Source organism: Etheostoma spectabile, chromosome 3 (assembly GCF_008692095.1).
Source record: "Etheostoma spectabile isolate EspeVRDwgs_2016 chromosome 3, UIUC_Espe_1.0, whole genome shotgun sequence".
Taxonomy (NCBI): Eukaryota; Metazoa; Chordata; class Actinopteri; order Perciformes; family Percidae; genus Etheostoma; species Etheostoma spectabile.
The window spans coordinates 16,263,407-16,286,017 of record NC_045735.1 but is presented as its reverse complement, the minus strand read 5'-3'; the positions used below and the strand labels follow the sequence as shown (position 1 = coordinate 16,286,017).

Here is a 22,611-nt window from a genome sequence, read left to right as displayed (position 1 = left end):
CCGGCACTTGGGAAGGAGCAGCCTTCCACTGAACCGGCTCCTCTGGGTGCTGATGACGGTGTGCAGCGGGTGGCTTCACACCGTCATCAGCACCCAGAGGAGCCGGTTCAGTGGAAGGCTGCTCCTTCCCAAGTGCCGGACCAACAGACTCAAGGTAGCCTACAGTTACACATACATAATAAAATATATGACACACTGGTATCAGATCAGTACTCTGTATTGGCCAAATTTTAAGTAACAGAATCGGTATCAGGAACCAAAAAATGGTACCGGCCCATCTCTATTTGTGAGTGAAGACTATTTTTTGTTAAATTAATAAACGGTAACCTGTTTGTTAATGATCGATGCTTTGTTTATTATTGATGTTCTATTGTCAATTTTATGTTAATTTAAGAAAAAAAACAACGTTACTTCATAGGCTGCGTTCCTGTGTTCCTACATGATCTGGGTCACATGACAGTGGCAGAAGCAAAAGGACACATCCTGGAATTCAGTTACTTTAATTTGTTTGAAATGGAAATAAATCAATATAAATGAATTTGACTGACAAGAGACTATTATACTGGTAAACGCAATGATTTCTGAAAATATTTATCATACGGCAACATTTGGAATTGTTACGGCTCTAGTCGCTTTCCAAAGCTCCATAAAAACTTTTGAAAAGCAGAAGATGAAGTCATGTAAGAGCTGGATAGTCTTCCAAACCTATTTTTTGGTCTGCTTTTTTGTGCTTGACAGGTGGCGTGTATCTGCATTTACCTATGCGACAGTGGTTTATGTAACAGTGATCTTAAATAAACCACATATGGACAGGAGAGAGCATGGGGAAGATCCTTGGACATCTAACAGTTTACACAGGGCTCTCCATCTTGGCTCGGAGCGAGATGTTAAGCAGACAGCTGTCCCGGACAATGTTTATAACACGTTTCGGGAGCGTTTCCAACAAAATCACACCACAAACAAAACAAGAGTCCAACAGTGCACCAACAATGAGTGGCCATTTTGCATTTTCCGCAACTCCAGCTCCATTATCTGTCTCGAGTGGTGAAGAGATCCAGATGCTCCCGGGTCGGACACAACTCTGTCCCGTTCCGGAGAAGTAAACATGAAAAGACGTTAAACAGAAATGCTGAGAGTATATAACTACAGCCGTTTGAGTCCAGCGGATGCATTCAAGCACCGTTGCAATTTAAATCAAACTGCTCAGGTTTCCCAACAGTCAAAACACTGGCCTTGGAAGGCTGGCAGCTGCAAGACATAACACATGCAGAAAAGACCCAAACAGGCCCATAAATTCTTGTGTGTTAATAAAGAAGGTGGGAGGTTAGCCATGGAGCGCCAAGACAGACATCCTATGAACACTTAACTCCTCATGTGTACAACTGCCAAGTTCATATTCTCCTTTTTAAATCAAGAAATCAGCTTTAAATCCCATTTAGTGCACGTAGAGTAGAACCCGACGTGCTTCAGCTTTCATGAGACTATAAGAAATATGATTCCACATACAATGTCTTCATATGACTGTGACGGAAAGCTCCATCCTACAGGTGTGATGATGATAAAGAGTGATGCTGCATTTGGTACCTATGGTGCTCATTCACTCCCTTCACGGGAGCAATGATCTGCAAAATCTGCAGCGCATCCTATGAAAAACAACCTCTCAAAAGCTCCCAGTAGATATAATCGGCCTCAATTTGCAGTCGAACACTTCCATCATTAGGAAAATGAGTAATCACTCGCCATGTCTCCGTATCAGCAAAAGGATGGGCTTATTTAGCGTGAGCCCGCCCCGACAGTTTGACTAACCGGGAGCATTATCTTTAATCAGAAGTCTTTGTGTTACTTCCCCTGCCTCTGCCATCTGCTGCGGCTCATCTATGTCTGTGTATGGAGGGAGCGTCTCTCTAACTCCGACCAAGGTTGCTTTAGATTAGGCCTGCACGCTATGAGAAACAAATACCTCACTGTGATTATTTTGACTGATATTGTGATTGGGATACGATTCTCCATATTGTAGGGAATGATCCGTTTTGTATCATTATTCAGATTTTTATTGAAAAATATTAAAATTAAAAAAATAAATTAATAATAATAATAAATAATAATAACAACATTTTCTTTAGTCTGTAGGATAGGATTTGTCAGCCGGGACGTTTCTGCAACACCGCAATACTTAATCCAGAAAGCTTTAACACATATTTTGCCTTCAAAGCCCCTACATTATGAAGAAAATCACTTTGTCTGGGATTTGGGGGGTTAGTTTGTGTCTCTGGTGCGTATACACGTATACAAACTTGGGAAAAAAAACATCCGTGGTGTTCTGAGTGAGATCCGGTTTCTGAATGTCCTCGGTCTTCAGTCTCCGGGTGAGCAGTTCAACATCTGCACGGCTTTCTACGTCACTAGAGACGAGGTGGCTAACCGTAGCATGCTAGCTCGTTCTCAATGGAAAACACTGCTCCAACAGCCACTAGTTGACCAGAATCTCCAAAAGAACTACTTCCTGTCCCTGTTCTACTTCCTGTCCCTGTTGTGCAGGTTTTCCACAAGTGGCCCTGGTCTAGAAGAAGTCTCCCATCTAATCCTGCCCTGGACTGACCAAAGCTGGAGAAAGAGTTGTCTAGCTGATGGGATCTTACCGAGCTACTGAGCATGTGCAGGTCCCAACAAAGATAGGATAGAAGGGAGATGTCTCACTCTGGACCTAAAACAGAGACCTAAACACACAGGGTGAAAACAGGATCTGCAGCAATGTGCAGTACAACAAAAATGTTTTTTTTTTATAAATGAAACCATGGAAACCTATTCTGTCACAACCTCAAAATACAATTATAAACCTGAAAAATTAGTATAATATGGGACCTTAACTTTAACAAATATTGAGAGTAGAAACATTTACGTACAAGACTGAAGTCTGACCTCAGCACCTTGTTCTGTTGCAAATATTTTGTGTAGCTGCCGGAGCACACCGGCACACACACAATCCTACACCTACTACAACCAGTAGAAAATATCAATATTTGAATTTTGAATGAGGAAACCTTGAACACAAGCTAACGAGCCGAAGAGGTTTTGACCTGGACAGCTGTTAGGAGTGAGGAAAATAACATAAGGCCCATCCACGTTTAAGTCCAAAGTCTGGAGCCATAGTTGCTCTATAGTTTCATTAGTAATGTCATTTTAAGTTACAGATACGATTATAACATCCAGACTACCTCCTGTTCAACGCCTCTACTGTACATATTATGGGCCTGTGATTCACCCCACCCCCCTCCCCTGCAATGCATTAAGTCACCTTAAAACCTTGGACACACAGGACAGTGTCTCTGCTAAACCTGGATGACATTGCTCTGTTGTCTCACTGTGTTTGTCCACAGGCTACATTACTCATGTTTTTTTTCTTGTCCGAGCATTAGTTGTAGGAAATTTCGTTTCCTAAGAAAGAACTGCAATGACTCATCACTGTCTGAATCTTCGAAGAAAGAATAAACTCTAATTTAAACTATGTCGATACTAGAAGTACACAGAACTTAAAGGGAGCCAACTGATCCCAAATATATTCTTATTGCAGAGATGCAATTCAATTTCATCATATTGCCTATAATTCGTAAAAAAAAGTTTTCATTGTATCAATGTTTCCTAAATCAAAACTAGCCATCACTGCTGTACAGAGAAATGTGTGCATGCATGTTGCTGTTTTCATTTTGACAAATACACCCACCTTAACCACAATCTCAGCCCAAAGGCACTTCACTTACACATTCTCAACTCCTACAAACTATTGCAGCATGGCAAGTGTTTCACATGAAACAGAAAAACAACCCATCATACCCCCCCCCCCCCCCCCCTTCACTCAAAATGACTGTCAACTCCTGCTTCCCTTAGAAACCAAGTCTTTGGGGGATATGAGCAAGTTCAAACAGTAGGACCATTTTGAAAAGTGCAAGACACATTTCCTGGGGATGCACACTATCAAACCTTTGGCTGATGCTAATGCCATTTAAATGCAATTCTACTGTGAGTGTCCGATTTTGAGGAGTTTACCGTCATCACCTTTTAATCATCTGGTCAAACATCTTTGGTCTGTGCAGCAGGTTGGTCCCTGACAGCTTTCCTGGGTTGTTCTGACTGTCACACTAAAATTCAAGAATTGTACAGTAGGCGTATATATATTTTCCAGCTGTTGCAGGCTGTTGAAATACATAATTTCTTCAGGAAATGACTCCATAGTCTTTTCCTAATGGTGGCACATTTAGGGGCTCATCACAACCCTAATGTGGAATAGACTTCAAAAATATAGTACACCAGTTATGACAAAGCAGGACCATTTTCCGGTGTAATCAAAGTTCTATTTCACAATGACGACTGACGCGTTGCCAGGAAGAAAATAGCCACCACCTAAAGATCTGTCTGCTGCAACACATTTATAAATATCACTATCTATCAATATGCTGTGCGGAGGAAATAACACATTCAGCTCTCTAATTCAAGATATTTCACATTTCCAAGAATTTCATGGTTATTGCAACCTATGTAAATTGCATTTGAAAAGCGTTGTAGTGTGGTAGTAATCCAAAGAGTTGCATTCACTAATTAACGTGTGTTGATTTTAAATTGTATTTCTAGGTCTTTGTAAGCTTTAAAAAAACACAGGTTTTCTGTCCCTCACCATCTACCAGGGTGCATCTATGCTCAAGCTGCTCAAACAGGCGCCGGTCAAAAAGAGCGTCAAGTGTCAACATAAACATTACAGTAGCCGCAGCCGAGCTGGCGTGTGCAAATGTGACGTCATGAGAGCGCCATAACTATTTTTACTCCTGCGTGGTGGTCGCGGCACTAGTTGCAGTTTTCTCCTGAACAGAGGTGGCACTAATGAGCAAAGGCTCCCGACTTTGGTATTGCTACGGACTAGAAGAAGAAGAAAAAGGTAAACAACGGCAGAACTAGCAGCAGCATTGACGTCACTGCTTTGATTTGATTGGATGAGCCACTTGGTGGGATCAAGCCTTTCATTCACCATAAAAGAACTCATCTCAACCCAGTGAGTTTACCAGAGAGACCTGCAGTCACTCAGAGTCCTGGGATCAGGTTACCCCCGAGCTCCTTCAGGCTTCCTGTTTCTGCTTTGATCTACGTCATTTTGCCGTCACGTTGGCGCGCGCCACCTCAGGTGCAGCTGGTATTAAACAGGTCTAAGTCAACCTAAGTCCAACGCCCCTGGGTAAATAAATGCTAAGAGAAAAGTAAATGGCACACATTACACAGCCAAAGCAAGTATCACACACTGAAACCTCAAATGTCAGCACTGGTATTCATTTTCCTGAAATGAAAACAGGTTTTGCTTTTACTAATGATACTTAAATAGCTTTTTGTGCCATTCTGACTTTGGTGTCTTCGTATGCTGTTGAATGAGAGGTCATAAGGCATTTCTACTAACTGACATCACTACTGCAAAGCCCATTTGCTTCAGAAGGCCGATCTAATGACAGTCATGTGACATGTACGCTACCAGCACATGTAAGAGCAGGTACACCAGTCTGATCTAATCAACAGGGCAAAAACTAGATTTCACTTCAAGGAAAAAGCAGACCAACCCAACCCAGTACAATCAACCCAACGGTACTACAGTACACTTAGTAGGGGTGTTTGACTCCACACACTCGGGAGGGCATTAAAACAAACCATATTCTGTATCTTTGACCAGTGGCCATTTCATTCTGTGAGATAGTCAGAATTAGGGCTGAATGATTTAGGGAAAAAAAATCGAATTGCGAGTTTCCTGCCAGATATTGCGATAACGATTTGCGATTTTAGTTTTAGCTACTGTACATGTTGCACCTTTCTACGATCATGTTCATAAAGTTATTAAGAAATAAATGAAAGATACGCTGAAAATAGGACATTTCTATGATAAGTAACATTATCATTCCAGTGTTTATCTAATAAAAAATAACAGTACAAAAGAGGAATAAAATATGTTAAGTCAAATGTTAAATGCCAGACATTCAACTAAATAATTCCCAATTCGATTAATCCCGGTCTTCACAATTAGCTAATTGTATTCGTTTAAATCGCAATCTCAATTTGAAACCGATTAATCGCTCCGCCCTAATCAGGATTCTATCAAACTGCATCTTAAAGATGCCAGATTTGTTTCTGGTCTCCTGCGCTGTAATCTTTTATGATCCCTGTATCACCAGAGGGGTCTAAAATAAAAAAAAATAATAATCCCAAAAGTTGTTTTGGGTAGTGGTTTTCTTTTCTTTCTTTTTCTACTATTAAATAAAACTATCACCCCCGTGATAGTGTTCTTCCTGAGATTTGAGCAGATAATAAAACCATTCTCACTGCTGCTCCGAATCAGAGAGAAAAATCAATGCTATCTAATTACCTTGAGAATGGCACTATTTTAAGATCAGCTGATAGAGTCTTGATAGATGGAAATACATTTATATACTCACAGACCAATTTAATTTCTTTCCCTGCCAGCGGACCTCTGTCACAACACTTCCTGTAGGTACCATCCAAAGGAAGTCTGGCATCTGCTAGTGGTGCAATAATTAAGTTTGGGACAAAAAACACACAGGCTGAACTGTGTTCATGGCAAAGGACAGGATATTATGACATAGGTTCAAACAAGGCCACCCTGGGATTTTCACAATGAATGTGGAAGAATGGATGTCAACAAGTTGAGAAAGTATAATTCTGTGACAAACAATTGTGACTTTTATGCATTCATTTCTTCTTAAGATGGTCAGTGTACTGCTAAAAAGAATACTAAGTTGATCTGCAGCAAAAACAACAACTTTGATAAGCGATTAATAGTTAAGATTTAGAAAGACTTCCAAACATTCCCTGTTTCCAGCTTCTTAGATGTAAGAATATGCGGCTTTTGGGGTTTTGGTTGCACAAAACAAGCAGTTTGAGGTCACTTTGGACTTTCTGATACATATACAAAGTAGGACTGCAACTAACGATTATATTGATTGTCTATTAATCTGCTGATAATTTTCTCGATTAATTTTGGGTCCAAAATTGTCCACAACTCAAAGATATTCAGCTTACTGTCCCAGAGGAGAGAAGACACTAGAACATATTCACATTTAAGATCCTGCAATCAGATGTTTTATGTAAAAAATGACTCAAACCGATTAATCAACTATCAAAATAGTTAGTTAAAGCAATTAATTTAATAATTGACAACTAATCGATAATAAATCAATCTTTGCAGCTCTAATACTGAGGAATATTGTGCAATTAATCAGACTAAACGAAATTGTTCATCTCAGTAAGGGAATTTGCTGCTTAAATAAAAATAATCGACAGATTAAGCACCAATGTAAATGATGGTAGGTTGCTTATGTCAATCAAAAGGATCCATTGGGTGAACATATCCAACAATGATGAACTAATCTGACTTTTGATACTGCAGTCCCATTAAGCCACCCAGGGTTGTAGCTGGTGGGGGAAGGCCCATTTGAGGGCCCACAGATAAAGTGGAACAAGGAAAATGTGTGTGTGAGCGCTGGGTGTCTGTCAAAGCAGGAACTGGGAGGCGTCCTCCGCTGACCTCGGAGGGCAAGGACTTCCCAAAGCCCCTCTGCAAAACAACAGCAGACCCCGCAGCTGACGGTGGGACACAGGCGGCTGCTGCTCGCCCATGCCTGCATGAACACTCACCGCCCCCCCCCCCCCACCCCAAAAACAGAAACCTCTCTTCCTCAATGTTGGATGTTCCCTCTCCAAGAGCGAGACGGTGAAGCTCTTAGAAAGTGGCAGCTAGAGAAAGGTCGATATGATCTGTCTGGAATGTGGCAATGCTTTACTGCATGTGAACAGACATGTTTTGTGATGTCAGGTACGACAACGGGCACATGGGAGGGTTTCGCCAACAGCAGCCTGATCCCGACCTGAGAACAGGAGCTAAACTGTTTACACTATGACAAGGGGCATGTGTGACTCATATTGTGCATGCAGAGTACGATTCATACGTTCATGACTCATCGCGAGGATATATTACTTTGCATATGTCAACATTGGACGTCACAAAGAGGTAAGACAAGATTTTCTTTTCCTTCTTCCCTTTGTTAATTTCAAGTGAAGGAAGAAGTAGCAGCTACATTTAAGAGATAAGAGCTGCAAAGATTAATCAATTTATTGATTAGATGTCAACTATTAAATGAAACGCCAACTATTTTGATAATTGATTAATCAGGTTTAGTATTAATGAAAATAAAATGTGCGTTCCTGATTCCTTTCAATGTAAATATGTTCTAGTGTCTTCTCTCCTCAGTGACAGTAAACTGAATATCTTTGAGATGTGGACCAAACAAGACATTTGAGGACGTCGTCTTGGGCTTTGGGAAACTCTGATCAACTCTTTTTTAATTCATAGACCAAACAACTAATCAATTAATTGAGAGAGTAATGGGCAGATTAAGTGACTATGAAAATAAAGTGTCAGCCTTTTGTAAAAGGCTGTTTGGGGTTAAGGTAGCAGACACGGTGAAGCATATTGTCTCAAAGAAACCTCAACAGAACTCTGCAAGAGGTCACTGGGTAAGTGCTGGATTAGTCAGTTGTTTTCATGTTCCTTCTGCTTATCCTGGACATCGTTCAACAAAAGCAGCCAGGCCACTCCCCCCCCCCCCTCTAACACTGCCCACCTCTGGAGCCTCGATCAGCCCACCGAGAACATTTCAAACTCCAAGTGATTCATTTAGCAGCGCTGAGACATCTGAGCCCGACTGTTTCCCTTGTGGAGATGCAGCGTGTGTGAGTAGTGACTACACATGTCTGCAGCCGCGCTGTCACATGTTTGAAGGGGGGGGGGGGGGGGGAGATACACAGAATGTGTATGCTCATCATGTGTTTGGGAGCTGTTAGAAAGAGTGAGTTAATGGCCATTGTAAACAATTAGCAAATAGTTAACCAGTCATCCTTGTTGGTGAGCATAAACAAGTTTTCTCCTGTCTTTAATCCCCGGTTGCATCCAGGCTTCAACTGCCACAAGTGTTGTACTCCCTGACTTTGCATATAATTTGCATGCCAGACCTGCGTGGTGGTAGTACCGGTTTTTAATCTCTCTGTCCTAACCCTGCACTGGATTCTACACTGCATTTAACATGCATCAGCTGCGTGCCACATTTGTTTTTAGAAACCATCTGTGGAAGGTCACACATTTTTGGAATACAACCACAAATTATAGCAACAACTAACTACTGATTAACCAACTCAGGCCTAATCTGGTTTAGGGAGGACTTTGCTGTACAAAGAGGTGATAAAAGACAAGGAAAAGTGCTGTTTAGGAATAAAACACGTTCCTTGTTGCAATTACTCTTTTCAAAAAGAGGCACGACAGCACCAACTGATGTGTTACAGCTCAGAAACAAATACATTCCTTACACCTCCACAGCTCATTCCAATATACTGGCCGATCAAAACTTGCCACCAGGTTCCTGGAGAAACACAACACACCTTCAGGCTGGAATGTCTGCGGGTATGTGAAAGTAGCATCTGAAAATATCCCTCTGCATAAGGACGTCAACTATGTCAGATGACAGCAATACTGGTGAGTAAATGGCCTCGATTGTCCGCAACCTGACTTTAAGTGGAAGGAATTTCAGATGGACAGATTATCACATACACAAGTCTGCCTGCCCTGGACACTCCATCTCATGACACTCTTTTTCTGACTGAAACTCCGTGTGTGTGTGTGTGTGTGTGTGTGTGTGTGTGTGTGTGTGTGTGTGTGTGTATATAGTTGTTTATAGGTTATTGCTCACGCAAAGTTGGTTTTACAAGGAAGGTCCGTGTGTGTGTGTGTGTGTGTGCGTGTGTGCAGTTGTTTATCGGTTATTGCTCAGGGTGAGAAGCAGGGCGAGAGAGGCTGACAGGCTGTTCCCTGCTCTCTTGCCTGAGGAAGGCCATTATTTTAAACTCAATTATGCCTTGTGAGGGCTTTTTCTTTCTCCGTGTTTATACAGTTCTGCTGTGAACCGAGTGAGTTTTTCCCTCTGTCCCGTGGCAGCTGCTGTTCCATACGGACCACGGTGGTCTCTGTGTAAACATCAGCCAGCTTTAAGTGGAAGACAATGAGGAAATGACAGGACAATGGAGGGGGGGGGGGGGGGGGGGGGGGCTACATTTGAAGACAGTCAAGGATGGATTTCCAGATGAAACAGAAAGATGACATCATGGCAAAGTGCGCTCGTAGAAACACGGAGAGGCCTGGTAATGCAACACCATACATAAACAGTGGACAGCTGTATTTATAGGAGATTGTCTCATGGTTCTATCTGCTTCCATAAATCCTATTATCTGATTTGTAGCCATTCCCCTTTTGCCCAGCAACCAGCAAGAGACTAGCAGCTTTGGCTTATTAAGTCTTATCATGGCACTCAAGTGCTGTGCAGTTATTACTATTGTTGTGATATTAGTCGAGATGAAAACTGGTCACATCCATGCTTGATTAGACATGACCTCATCATGATCGGATAAAGCCAAATGGTGGTTTGTGTTTGTGTGTGTATGTGTGTGTGTGTGTGTCTGAGAGCTATTTAGTCAAACGTATAGACAGCTGGCGGGTATTACACACAGGTTGACATCTATGTTGTCCCACACTGGGTGTCTATATGGAAAACCCTGCAACTGCTTTTTCTTTTTTAAATAGGCTACATTTCTAAATTCTAATGGATTGGGACTGTATTTCAGAATCAATAACAACACGTGGTGCCTCCTGTAGGTCATAAAAAAGAGATGAGGGGTCCAGACAGAAGGGGGGGGGGGGGGGCACCTGCTACAACTGGACTTCAAATATCTGTGAGTTTGACACCACTCACTGCGCGCACAGGGACGAAAGACAAAGGACAACAATTTGACAGATAGAAACTCGGTTCCCCCTGTCCCCAGTTAAACACATCATAAACACAGAGAAACTGAGTCAAAGTGGAATCCACTTACATATCTTCTCAGTTTCTTCTCCGGGGGTGACTTCCTGAGCCAGCCTTGGAAGATGATTTCACCGCCGCTCATGTTTGTGTCAGTGTCTGCTGCGTCTTCTTATCTCCAACCGCCGTGTGCCACTAGTACATGACTGGAGGTTCCTGAAGGCTCGCCTGGTTCACAGTGCTGTCGGCGTGAGGCTCTCCCTGGTGCAGTCTGCTCCCCCCATTTGTTCAAATCAAAGTAGAGGTGCTCGGGTCGAGGATGTTGCCAGTCGCTCCTGGTGGCGCTGTGCGCAACAACCAGCGCACCCAAAACCCTCCAGTCGGGGAGAAGAGAAACGAGAGAATTACGCACGGCCCAGCTGACGAGGAGCCGCGGGGAAAGTTAACTGATGCAGGGCGAGGAAGTATCGTAGTGTCTGCAGTTTGTTTTCCTAACTCACACCACGCCCACCGAGCAGAGAGAGAAGAAAGAAAAGAGAGAGAGAGAGAGAGAGAGAGAGAGAGAGAGAGAGAGAGAGAGAGAGAGGGATGGGCTAGCTGCAGGGATAACCAGGATGGGACAACAGCTCGCCACAAAGTAGCTTCAACACCCCAAAACGAGTTGAAATAATGGGGGGGGGGTTATCGATTCGTAACATTTTATTTATTCATCCACACAAAACAGATGTTAGTGTTTCTATTTTATTCCGAACACGGAAACGCGTTTGATTTCTCATCATTACATCCAACGTGTGTTGTATACTAAATATAGTTATGTATCAATCACAGCTCAATGATGGAGACTTCTTTAAAAATATAGCCTGGGCTTTGGATAAAAAAAACTGAAGAGTCATTAGCTGGTGTTTGGGACTGAGTTGAATGGAATGGGGAAAAGCACCATCTTGTGGAAGGTTGAAATACTGTCAGCTGCTGTGAAAAGCAACATGGATTTTAAAATGAAGTTGATACACGTGCAATAGATATGATTTATTGGAACTAAACGCTTCACTGAGAAGTGAGTGAGTGGAAGTCCTTATCATGTTTAGTTGGAGGAAAGTGATGCACAACTGATGAGATTAAAAATCTATTCAATAGGGACAGTCATCTCAAATACCAATGCTTATTGGTTTAATATTGCAGGTGTGGAGATATTATATAAAAAAACTAATTACATGTAAACACCAATAAACCCATTCAAACTAAAACAATGTTGAGCATCATATTTATTTGATGTTTGAGAGACAGTAAATACAGACTTAAAAAAGGATCTACTACTAGTGTTTTATAGAAGACAAGAATGAGAAAATCTAGGGAAAGGAATCACGTCTTTTATGTTGTCAACACCCAGAATGCATTGCAAATATCGCTCAAATCCCAGTCCAAAGCCACCGTGAGGGACGGAGCCAAAACGCCTCAGATCCAGATACCTGCAAATAAATCCAAATGTAAGTACAAACACCACTCTGTTGGGATGTTGGTTCTTTTTAAATGCTGTTCATGTAAATGTGTTTTTTGATATATTGTTTTTACCAGCTGTAGGTGTCTTCTAATCCAGCCCTGGGAAAGGATGATAATGAATGTCAGATCCTCTGGTCAAAACACAAACTCAAGACACAACCCACAAACAAATCCTCTCTAACATCATGACCGCCACGTGCAAATAACAACACTGACTACATATGTGTTCTCTTCATTTTGAGGGTTAGACATGAGGAAGGGGGGTCGGACTCAGAGCAGCAGATACACTGACCAGCACCTAGGGCTGATGTCTTTTTTAGTTAGTATTGTCCACCACAGATGGGACAAAGGTCAAAAACATGATTTAGATGGTACAATATATTTATCATGTAAATTGTCTGGTTATGTTATTAAAAAATGAATAATGAGTATATTACAAAATAAAAATCTGGAGAAATTTGTTAGATTACAAAAAAAAGAGGTTTGGAGAATCATTGCTCCTAGCCTGCAAGCAAATGAATCCTCCATTCCAGTTGGTGACGTAACGCCAATCAATCAATCAATTCAGTTAAGTAAAATATATATATATATATATATATATTTGAAGCAAATATTGACAACCATAGAGTAAATAATTAGCAGGGGCCTTCCACTACCCCTGGGGTATGTGTTCTTACTCTTCCAGCCGAGCCCTCAGCAGATCCAGCCTCTCCTCTCTCAGCGAGCCCCCACACAGCTCTCCGACTCCTGGCACCAGAAGGTCCACTGCAGCTGCCTGCACACAGACCACAGCCGGCGTCAGCGTCCATATGCAAACCGCAGCGATAACTGACATTCCAAGGAGGAAACTGAGTGGCTAAATCATTGATTCCCCCAGCATTTGAACAGTGTAACCACGTCTTACTGTATGCTCAGAGTGATCCTGGTTGTCTCTTGCGTAAAAGGGCTTGAGATCGTAGGGATAATCAGTGACAAAGACTGGAACGTTGCCACAATGTTTCACCAGGTACTTCTCATGTTCTGTCTGCAGGTCACAACCCCACTGGAGAAAAGAAGAGCTAAAGTCAATGTGGAGCTCTGTGGAATGATGCAGTAGATATTACAGGGTTTCTGCAAGTTTTTTAAGACCTTTAAGAATGAATTTTAAGACCTATATCATAACATAAAAGTGCAACAATATTATATCCAAGCAGATCACAAAAAGTGAGACAAACGTGTCTCCAAAAGGCAAACACATTGGGACACTCCCAAAACATTTGTATAAATGACCCTGAGACATCAAGTGTACATAGGTCACAATTAGGAGATGGTATAATTTTTATAGCATGACTTTTTCTTGGAGTAAGATACATTGTGTGTATACATTTAAAATGCATTAATTGGTGATCAGGGTTTTTGGCGGTATGCTGCAGATGCTCCCATACTGTGTCATAATTTTTACTTTTTAAGATGTTTAACACCCTGCGGAAACCCTGTTTTTAAGACCATTATGAATGAAATATAAGAGCAGCGTGCACAAAATTACAAAGTAAATTACTTTATTCAAATTGAAGACACCCCGGTGTGGGTCCGACCTAGGCAGGCTGAAGGTAGTTACTGGGGCCGGGAACACCAGGGGCTGGAGACCCTTTACAACAGTTAGATGTTCCTCAGTTTTTGCATGAGACTCCAGCGCCCGCACCATAGACTTTACAGTTAACGGCCCATACACCCAACGTGTTAACAACTGGCTTTAACCAAACCCTAAATTCATTTTTTTTAGGCCAAGTATCGCTAAACTTGCCCTTCTCCACAGCCAAAGAATAAAATCTTTTTTATGTCGTAGTACAATCCCAGAGAGACTCCCCCCAATAACAGGAAAGCTGATTGATTACGATATGAGTTGCATGTTGGTCTCATTTGTAGTCGTAATACAGCAAATTATATTTGGCCTACAACATCATGGAATAAAAAATTAAAAAAACACCCTAAAGCACTGCGGGAACATTTCAATGAGCATTAGAGGTAGCGTTACATCAACGCAGGAAAATTAAGACCAGTTCAAGATTATTTAAGACCTAAAACATAATACTCCTAGACTTTTTTAGACTTCTTAAGACCATGACAGAAAAAAGAAAACATCAGTACTTACGTCTGTTGGGAAGGCAAAATTCTCAGAGCTGCGGTTTAGGATGTCTATAGCTTCACTGTAGGTAATCCTGAAGGTAGATTGAGATAGTATTAATCATTCAAAGCCTTGACTTTATTCTTTAGCTGAAATAATTGTATAAGCAATGTTTGGGAAAAAAAGAGACTTACGTAGGGAATCTCTTCTTCAGCATAGCTTCTACAGTGACCTAAGAGTGTATGGATGCAAAAGGAAAGAAATGTAAGTTGAGATAATGATATAACATGCAGTTGTGGCTGGTTGGTATAAGGAGTCAGGTTATGTACCCCAGTGAAGTAAGTGTCCTTCAGCACTCACCCGGTGTCCAGGAGTCACATGCTTGTGAAACAAATCCACGTCCTCGGCACAGTGAGCCAAGACATGCTCCGTGGCAGATCTGAACATGTCCTCCATGACCTAAAGACCAGGGCCCAGTTTAATAATTAAAGCTTTCCCGGGTACCTGTGCATAAGGGCAACTTTAAAAGTCACATAAGGCATGTGGAACATTTGAACTTCAGTACAAAGAAATTGATATGACATTAGTTCACTTCATCCAAGATCCAAGTCTGTGACGATTTTTCTGCGTTTTTATCCAAGAACACCAGACAACTTTAATGCTACTTAGTCTCTCCTTTACAAGAATGGGAGTCATTTGAGGGAAAATCAAGACACAAAAAAAACACTTCTGTTATATTTAGGACTGTCAAAATAAACATGTAACTAATGAGTTAATGCAAAATCCTTTCAATGCCACTACGCACAGGGAGACAGGGAGCAGGTCTTATGGGTCTTATTATACATCCATGAACGGGACTGGACGGCCAGCAGAGTGAAGCGCAGAAATGGATTAATAAAATGGTATTTTAAATGGCAAGTTGAGTTTCAAAGCCCTTCCAGATGGTTCTCTCTACAAGACTAAAGGTATTTGTATGTCTTGTCGATGGAAACTGAGTTATGACCGGACTACGTCCAGTGTCAAATACCACTTGAGCACTAAAAACGTCAAAAGGTATCCCCTTTAAAGTACATTTAGAACAGAAAAAAAATGTGTGATTAAGCACAAGTTAACTAGGACACTTGTGCAATTAATTGCAATTAAAAGTTGATTGACAGCCAAGGATTATATAGTACAGCATGTATCAATACACTTCAAATCCTGGAAGTTTATTTTTATGTTAAAATGAACAGAAACCAATGGTTTTCAGAAAGGTAAGTAATCAGCTGATTGTATGCAAAATAAATAAGTTGAGAGAAAAGTTATTGGGCTACTTTGATCAATATCACAAAGCAAATGCTGTATTTTAGGACAACGGGATAACGTACCTTGGTGAGATCCTCTAAGGACTGTGTGAAGGAGACCTCGGCCTCCACCATGTAAAACTCAGCCAGGTGGCGTCTGCTTTGGGAGTTCTCTGCACGAAAAGTTGGCCCGAATGAGTAAACTCTAGAAAAAGCCCTGGAAGAGAGACAAGGCATAATAAGAAAAGTTCCTTCGCGTGTACAGTATGTGCATGTGTCTGTCTCTTACTTTCTGAGGCTGAACATACAAGTAGGATGTGTGACTTTTATAAATCACGACAAGGTAAATTCATAAAGGTTTATCTCACCCTGACATCACTTCCAAATGAAGCTGACCAGAAACAGACAGGAAGGCTGGGACGGAGAAAAAGTTCTCCTCTTCCTCATTGTCTGGGCCCGACGGCTGGGGTAAAAGCAGAGGGTTTTTAGAATATCAAACACTGTCGTAAAGCCTTCTGTTCCCCTCACAGCTTTAATTGACAATTCCACGCTGGAGGCGGCACCATCTAAATATTTAACCCATCTACATTTAGCATGTCTATAGCAGTGGTTTTCAAACTTTTGTCAATAATGTACCCCCTATGAACTGTTTTTTTAAGCCAAGCACACCGTGAACAGCACAAAACAGTCTGTATGAAGAGGTACAATACAGTGTCGGCAGCGATAAATTCACTAAACAACAACCTTGTAACGGAAAAACATTTAAATCCTCATTTCAAATGTTTCCAATCCATCACTTAATTCATTCATTACTAGAGCATCATTATATTAGGAATTATGCATATTTTTCAATTAGCATTTTGATAAAAATCTCCAGTACTTTAAAGTACCCCTAAGTGTATGCGCACCCCCATTTGAGAAACAGTGGTCTATAGCAGGGCTATTCAAGAAGTCCAGAAGGTCAACATTACAATACCTACAAGTACTAAAGGAATCAGTGTGGTTTGAAACATTTTAAATGAACAATGTAGCCTACAATGTTCTTAGTTTATTAGGAACATGTTTTGGGGATTACTCAACAAAATGATACAACACTGCTCTCTTCTGTCTTTTAGCCTGATTTGTTAAAGCTTTTTGGTAAAATGCAAAATCATTAATAAACTCAAACAGGCTGATGAAATGAAAAACAAAGTGGCATAAACCATATCTAAGTTTGTGTAGATCCCTCGTTTTGGGTTTTGAGCACAATGATGTTCCATGTTCTCACCTCAGACTGCTGGGGGTAAGTTTCCTCGAGGTATCTGTGTCTAGTTTCAAAGTGGAACTTAATATTTCGCATTTAATAGACAATTGCAACAGACTCCATTCAAATGAGGCACACCCATGGAACACCGGCCTCGGAGAAACAAAGGCTGTTTTGAACAGGCGGTGCAAGGCCAGCTTCGTAGACCCATACCGGTCTCTGGCCTTGTTCTGCCTGTTCAAAATGCCTTTAGTGGCAAGATCAATTTGGCTCAGTGGTGTTTTAAGCACCCGACGTCGACTTCCAGTCAGCGCTGCCACCGTTGACTACAAGGCACTTGGTGGTCTGCCTGTTGTTGACCCCTGGTCTATAGCCTGGGACCTTCACTTTACAAACCATTTATAACCACTCACCTCAACCTGAAAGAGCTCCCCGGCCCCTTCACAGTCATTTGAGGTGATGACTGGAGTGTGAATCTGCACAAAGCCATTTTCCTGGAAAAATAAATACGAATAAATACAAAAATGTCCTGCTCTGCATTCTATTAAGAACTCCTCCACTGACGTTCTCACCTTAAAATATGAGTGAAAGGCAGTAGTGGCCTCACTGCGTATCCTCAACAGGGAGCTGAATGCATTGGTTCTACACCTGAGATGAGGAAACTGGCGAATGTACTCGAGGCTGTGTCTCTCTTTGATTTTGAAGGGAAAATCCTAAAAAAAGAAAAACAAAGCGACACGATTTAATAACATTTCCTATACAATGACCACATTCAAAGTTAGAATAAAATAGATAACTGTATAACAAAATGAAATAGCGGTCCTGACGGTGCACTCACAAATCCAAGAAGAACATAGAGAAAAATAAAAATATACAGTATGTACGCATATGTGCTGTCAACTATACAAAGAGTAAAAATATATAAGATATTGCATTTCTGAGTTTGCTGCGTTTTAGCTGCCCTGTATACAAGTAATATTGTCTAACATAGAAGAGGTATAATTACCACAGGGTTACATTGTCCAACGACATGGATTTGTTGCGCTTCCAGTTCAACTGGCTGATTGTGGTGTGGACTCTTCCTTAGAGTACCTGTGACTTCGACAGCACTACCAAATGTGAGCAGCCTTAATTAAAGGGGAAAAGAGTGGAAGACAGTCAGTATCGGAAGTATTGTGCACCCTTCATACCGGAAACGATATTGCCAAGGATTATATACTGGAAATAAAAGTGGAGTGCCTACGGATCATTCAGCTCTGAACTGGCGACGACCTGCAGCGACTGCAGGGAGCTCCCATCATTCACGTGCAGGAAGAGATTCGCCTTCTGAGCTCGAACAGAGCGAACCCATCCCTGCAACAGAAAAACAACTTAGCGGTTCCTTCTGGTAATACAGAAATAGGTTGGTAATTTAAAGCTATAGTGCGTAGTTTCTGTCTCCCCCATGAGGAATACAAAGAAATGACAACAACTCTGTCGCCGCGTCCACATGATACAAGCCTTCCGGGATCGCACATTTTAGAAAATGCTGCGCGTCAGAAAGCTGGCTGATGCCCATCTTTATGCAAATTAATCCGTTGAATGCGACCCGACTATCTAATAGAAACCAGAACCACGTGACCTGTTATAAAAAGTTATAAAGTAGCAGAAAATGGAAAAAACTCAAGTGAAGTATAAATACCTCAAAATATTACTTGAGAGATTAGTGTTAATGTAACTGCAGCGGTAAGCATAAGTTGAACCCATGCTAAAGTTGACTAAAATGAGGAATAAAAAAATCCTCTTTTGGAAATTGATCGTAATGTCTTAATTAAAATAACAAAATAGGAAAAAATCCAACCTTTTAAGGAAACCAATTTTCTTTGTGAATAAATAATGTATCGTGAATAAATAAATGTTCTTCCTTAAAATACAGGGGCATAGGTATACACCCCCCTATGTTAAAATACAGGGGTCATAAGTATACACCCCCCTATGTTAAAATACAGGGGTCATAAGTATACACCCCCCTATGTTAAAATACAGGGGTCATAAGTATACACCCCCCTATGTTAAAATACAGGGGCATAAGTATACACCCCCCTATGTAAAAATACAGGGGCATAAGTATACACCCCCCTATGTTAAAATACAGGGGCATAAGTATACACCCCCCTATGTTAAAATACAGGGGGCATAAGTATACACCCCCCTATGTTAAAATACAGGGGCATAAGTACACACCCCCCTATGTTAAAATACAGGGGCATAAGTACACACCCCCCTATGTTAAAATACAGGGGCATAAGTATACACCCCCCTATGTTAAAATACAGGGGGCATAAGTATACACCCCCCTATGTTAAAATACAGGGGCATAAGTATACACCCCCCTATGTTAAATTACAGGGGGCATAAGTATACACCCCCCTATGTTAAATTACAGGGGACATAAGTATACACACCCCTATGTGAAATTCCCATAGAGACAGGCAAATGGTTATTGTTAAAGGCCGTTAAAATAGCCCCCCCACATCATCACATACCCATCACCATATCTCACAATTGGCATGGGGAACTTTCCATAAGATCCTCTCTCAATGTAAATCAAACCAGAAATACTAAATGAAATAACACCATGCCTATCTCTATGTATGGTGAAGGTTATGTGATGATGGGGGGGGGTATTTTAATCCCAAAGGCCAAGGGAACTTTATCAGGATGCATGTTAGCCTGATCCATGAAATAACTGGCCTTTAATAATAAAAAATGGTGCCTGCCTCTAATTTAACATAGGGGGGTGTATACTTATACCCCCTGTATTTTAACATAGGGGGGTGTATACTTATGCCCCTGTATTTTAACATAGGGGGGTGTATACTTATGCCCCCTGTATTTTAACATAGGGGGGTGTATACTTATACCCCTGTATTTTAACATAGGGGGTGTATACTTATGCCCCTGTATTTTAACATAGGGGGGTATATACTTATGCCCCCTGTATTTTAACATAGGGGGGTGTATACTTATGCCCCCTGTATTTTAACATAGGGGGGTGTATACTTATGCCCCCTGTATTTTAACATAGGGGGGTGTATACTTATGCCCCCTGTATTTTAACATAGGGGGTATATACTTATGCCCCCGTATTTTAACATAGGGGGGTGTATACTTATGCCCCTGTATTTTAACATAGGGGGTGTATACTTATGCCCCCTGTATTTTAACATAGGGGGGTATATACTTATGCCCCCTGTATTTTAACATAGGGGGGTATATACTTATGCCCCTGTATTTTAACATAAGGGGGTGTATACTTATGCCCCTGTATTTTAACATAGGGGGGTGTATACTTATGCCCCTGTATTTTAACATAGGGGGGTGTATACTTATGCCCCTGTATTTTAACATAGGGGGGTGTATACTTATACCCCTGTATTTTAACATAGGGGGGTGTATACTTATACCCCTGTATTTTAACATAGGGGGGTGTATACTTATGCACTTATACTTAAGAACATTTATTTAGTAACAATACATTATTTATTCACTAATTTTTTGTAATTGAGGCATTATATCAATTTCCAAAAGATGATTTTATTTTTATTTTTTGTATTCCTCTTTTTAGTCAACTTTAGCCTGGGGATGTAAACTGTAGCTCAGGGTGCATTAGGCACTAGTTGGGGTTATTATAATTATCTCTTATAACAGATCTTTGTTTAGCAAATCCTCATCTAAAGTATATAATGCAAGGTATAGTGTATTAATAGGTATATATAGTACATATTCAGAAAACGTTAGCTAGGCGCATCCCTGGTTTGTGCTACAGTAACAAGTAGTCAGGCAAATGCGTGAAGTAATTTGCAAGAATTATCTTGTGGTAATATATTTTAAAGAAAGAAAATGTAACTGAAGATGAGTGGGAATCAAAAGGAATAATATAATTTAGCTTTAGATGTAGGCTATTCATTAAATACAGTGAAAACGTAACGTCGGTCTGTGTGTAACGTTAGCTAAAATGAAAGCAGCGTGTTACTGAAGGATAACGTTAGCAGAAGATTTTAAAAGTAGCGTGAGTGTTACCTGTACTTTGACTTTTGCTCCTAACTGTTCACCTGAGACGGCTCCGGACACCGTTAGCTGGCCCGGGGTCTTGTCCCAGACACGGCGGATACTAACAAGCGATATGCCCCGAGAACCTGTTAGTCTGCCCGGGGTCTTGTTACAGTGTTGTCGGATACCGAGCGAGATTCCCCGGGACACGGAAAGCGTTTTAGCTCCAGCCTGCAACATCGTCGTGAACGCGGCTCTTTGAGGCGCTAAAACCGCCAAAAGAACAACATGTCCCGACAACTTGAATACACCATAAATAAAGTATTAAATTGTATTTTTGAGGGTTTTGCTTTGTCTTGACTTTCACGTTGTGTCACTTGTCTGACAGAAACACTTCCTGTATTGGTCTTTTACCATTCGTCCATATCCATCATGTGGATTGAGATTACCCAATCAGATGTCGGAATTTCACAGCAGTCCTGTTGCTCCTGGGAGTTGTGGTTTTCTCATAAGAGCACAAATACCATTTTAGACGGGCGTTAGAAGTTCAAGATTGTAATCTCACTATTTTTGCTGCAATTTTATTTTATGATACTTCATTTTATGGTAGAGACTAGGGATGCATATTTAATAAAAGTAAGGTATTTTGAGAAGTGTCATGTGTCTGGCAATGCGAGACTATGGGAAGTTGCAATATCAGAATAAGATGTGTTACCAACTAGGTTTTCACTTGCAATATATTTGCCTTGGTGTTTTTTTAATACAATAAATATATTAAGAGGAAATAAAATGAAGGTAAAGTAGGCAAACTGCAACAGGCAGGAACACAAATAGGCTATACAATAGAAATGTACAATATAAAAAGGATAAGAGATACCATAACAAATGGCTTATTACAACAAATATGCTAAAGAGATGATGGGCACAGGCTGGAGTAGAGCACACACAAAATCCATCACACACATTGATTTCCTTAAGACGACTATGATAGGGATTTTTTTTAGTTCATCATTTATACCCTAAAAAATAAAAACAAATCATAATTTCAATAAAGTCTTGTGATACTAGTGGTTCAGGCTGTAACCATATTCTTATAGTGTTCTTACTTGCAGCCAAAAACAATTGAAAAAACTGTTATTTGCAGGTAGTTGGCCTGTAATATCAACCCTAAATATCAAGCACACTCTCCATAACCCTGTGTATGTCCTGCCAAAAGGAATATATTACGTTGCAGTCCCAAAAATATGATGATGATTGGCATTCACAAAACCACACATTGGAAAATACATTTTCAACACTAAAGTGTAACACATGTGGAGTGATTCAATAGTGTAATGAAGCAAACAGAACAGCTATCACAACCACACGGAACCCCTCTTTAATCTTACATGATGTATCTGCCGTCACTGTGAGGTCCATTTGTGCGTAAAACCTCGTTAATCCAATACCCGCAACGGCACTGGGTCTATTCCCACCATTTGCTGCAGGAGTAAATCAGATCATGCCAGCAATGTAATAAGATGCCATCGACTATTATTCACCTGGTCTCGCCTGTCAGCTCTG

General features: G+C 40.9%; 2 protein-coding genes across 3 annotated transcripts in view; both read right to left on the bottom strand.

The window, feature by feature from the left end:
* Positions 1-11,378, bottom strand: part of gab2 (GRB2-associated binding protein 2) — a 51,727-nt gene extending 40,349 nt beyond the window's left edge. The window contains exon 1 of one of the 2 annotated variants that reach the window (XM_032504129.1): positions 10,963-11,378. In XM_032504129.1, coding sequence (XP_032360020.1) covers positions 10,963-11,034 — 72 coding nt within the window. In that variant the 5' untranslated portion in view covers positions 11,035-11,378. The remainder of the gene's footprint in view (positions 1-10,962) is intronic. The other variant, XM_032504121.1, reaches the window with a different exon arrangement.
* Positions 11,379-12,133: 755 nt separating this feature from the next.
* nars2 (asparaginyl-tRNA synthetase 2, mitochondrial) lies at positions 12,134-21,470 on the bottom strand. Its single transcript, XM_032504186.1, has 14 exons — positions 21,079-21,470; positions 18,260-18,369; positions 18,023-18,143; positions 17,589-17,729; positions 17,430-17,510; positions 16,142-16,236; positions 15,858-15,990; positions 14,851-14,949; positions 14,685-14,722; positions 14,518-14,584; positions 13,291-13,428; positions 13,064-13,161; positions 12,459-12,485; positions 12,134-12,355 (listed from the first exon to the last, which is right to left on the bottom strand). The coding sequence occupies exons 1-14, from the start codon at positions 21,286-21,288 to the stop codon at positions 12,211-12,213; spliced, it is 1,503 nt and encodes a 500-aa protein (XP_032360077.1). The 5' UTR covers positions 21,289-21,470; the 3' UTR covers positions 12,134-12,210.
* Positions 21,471-22,611: the final 1,141 nt, after the last annotated feature.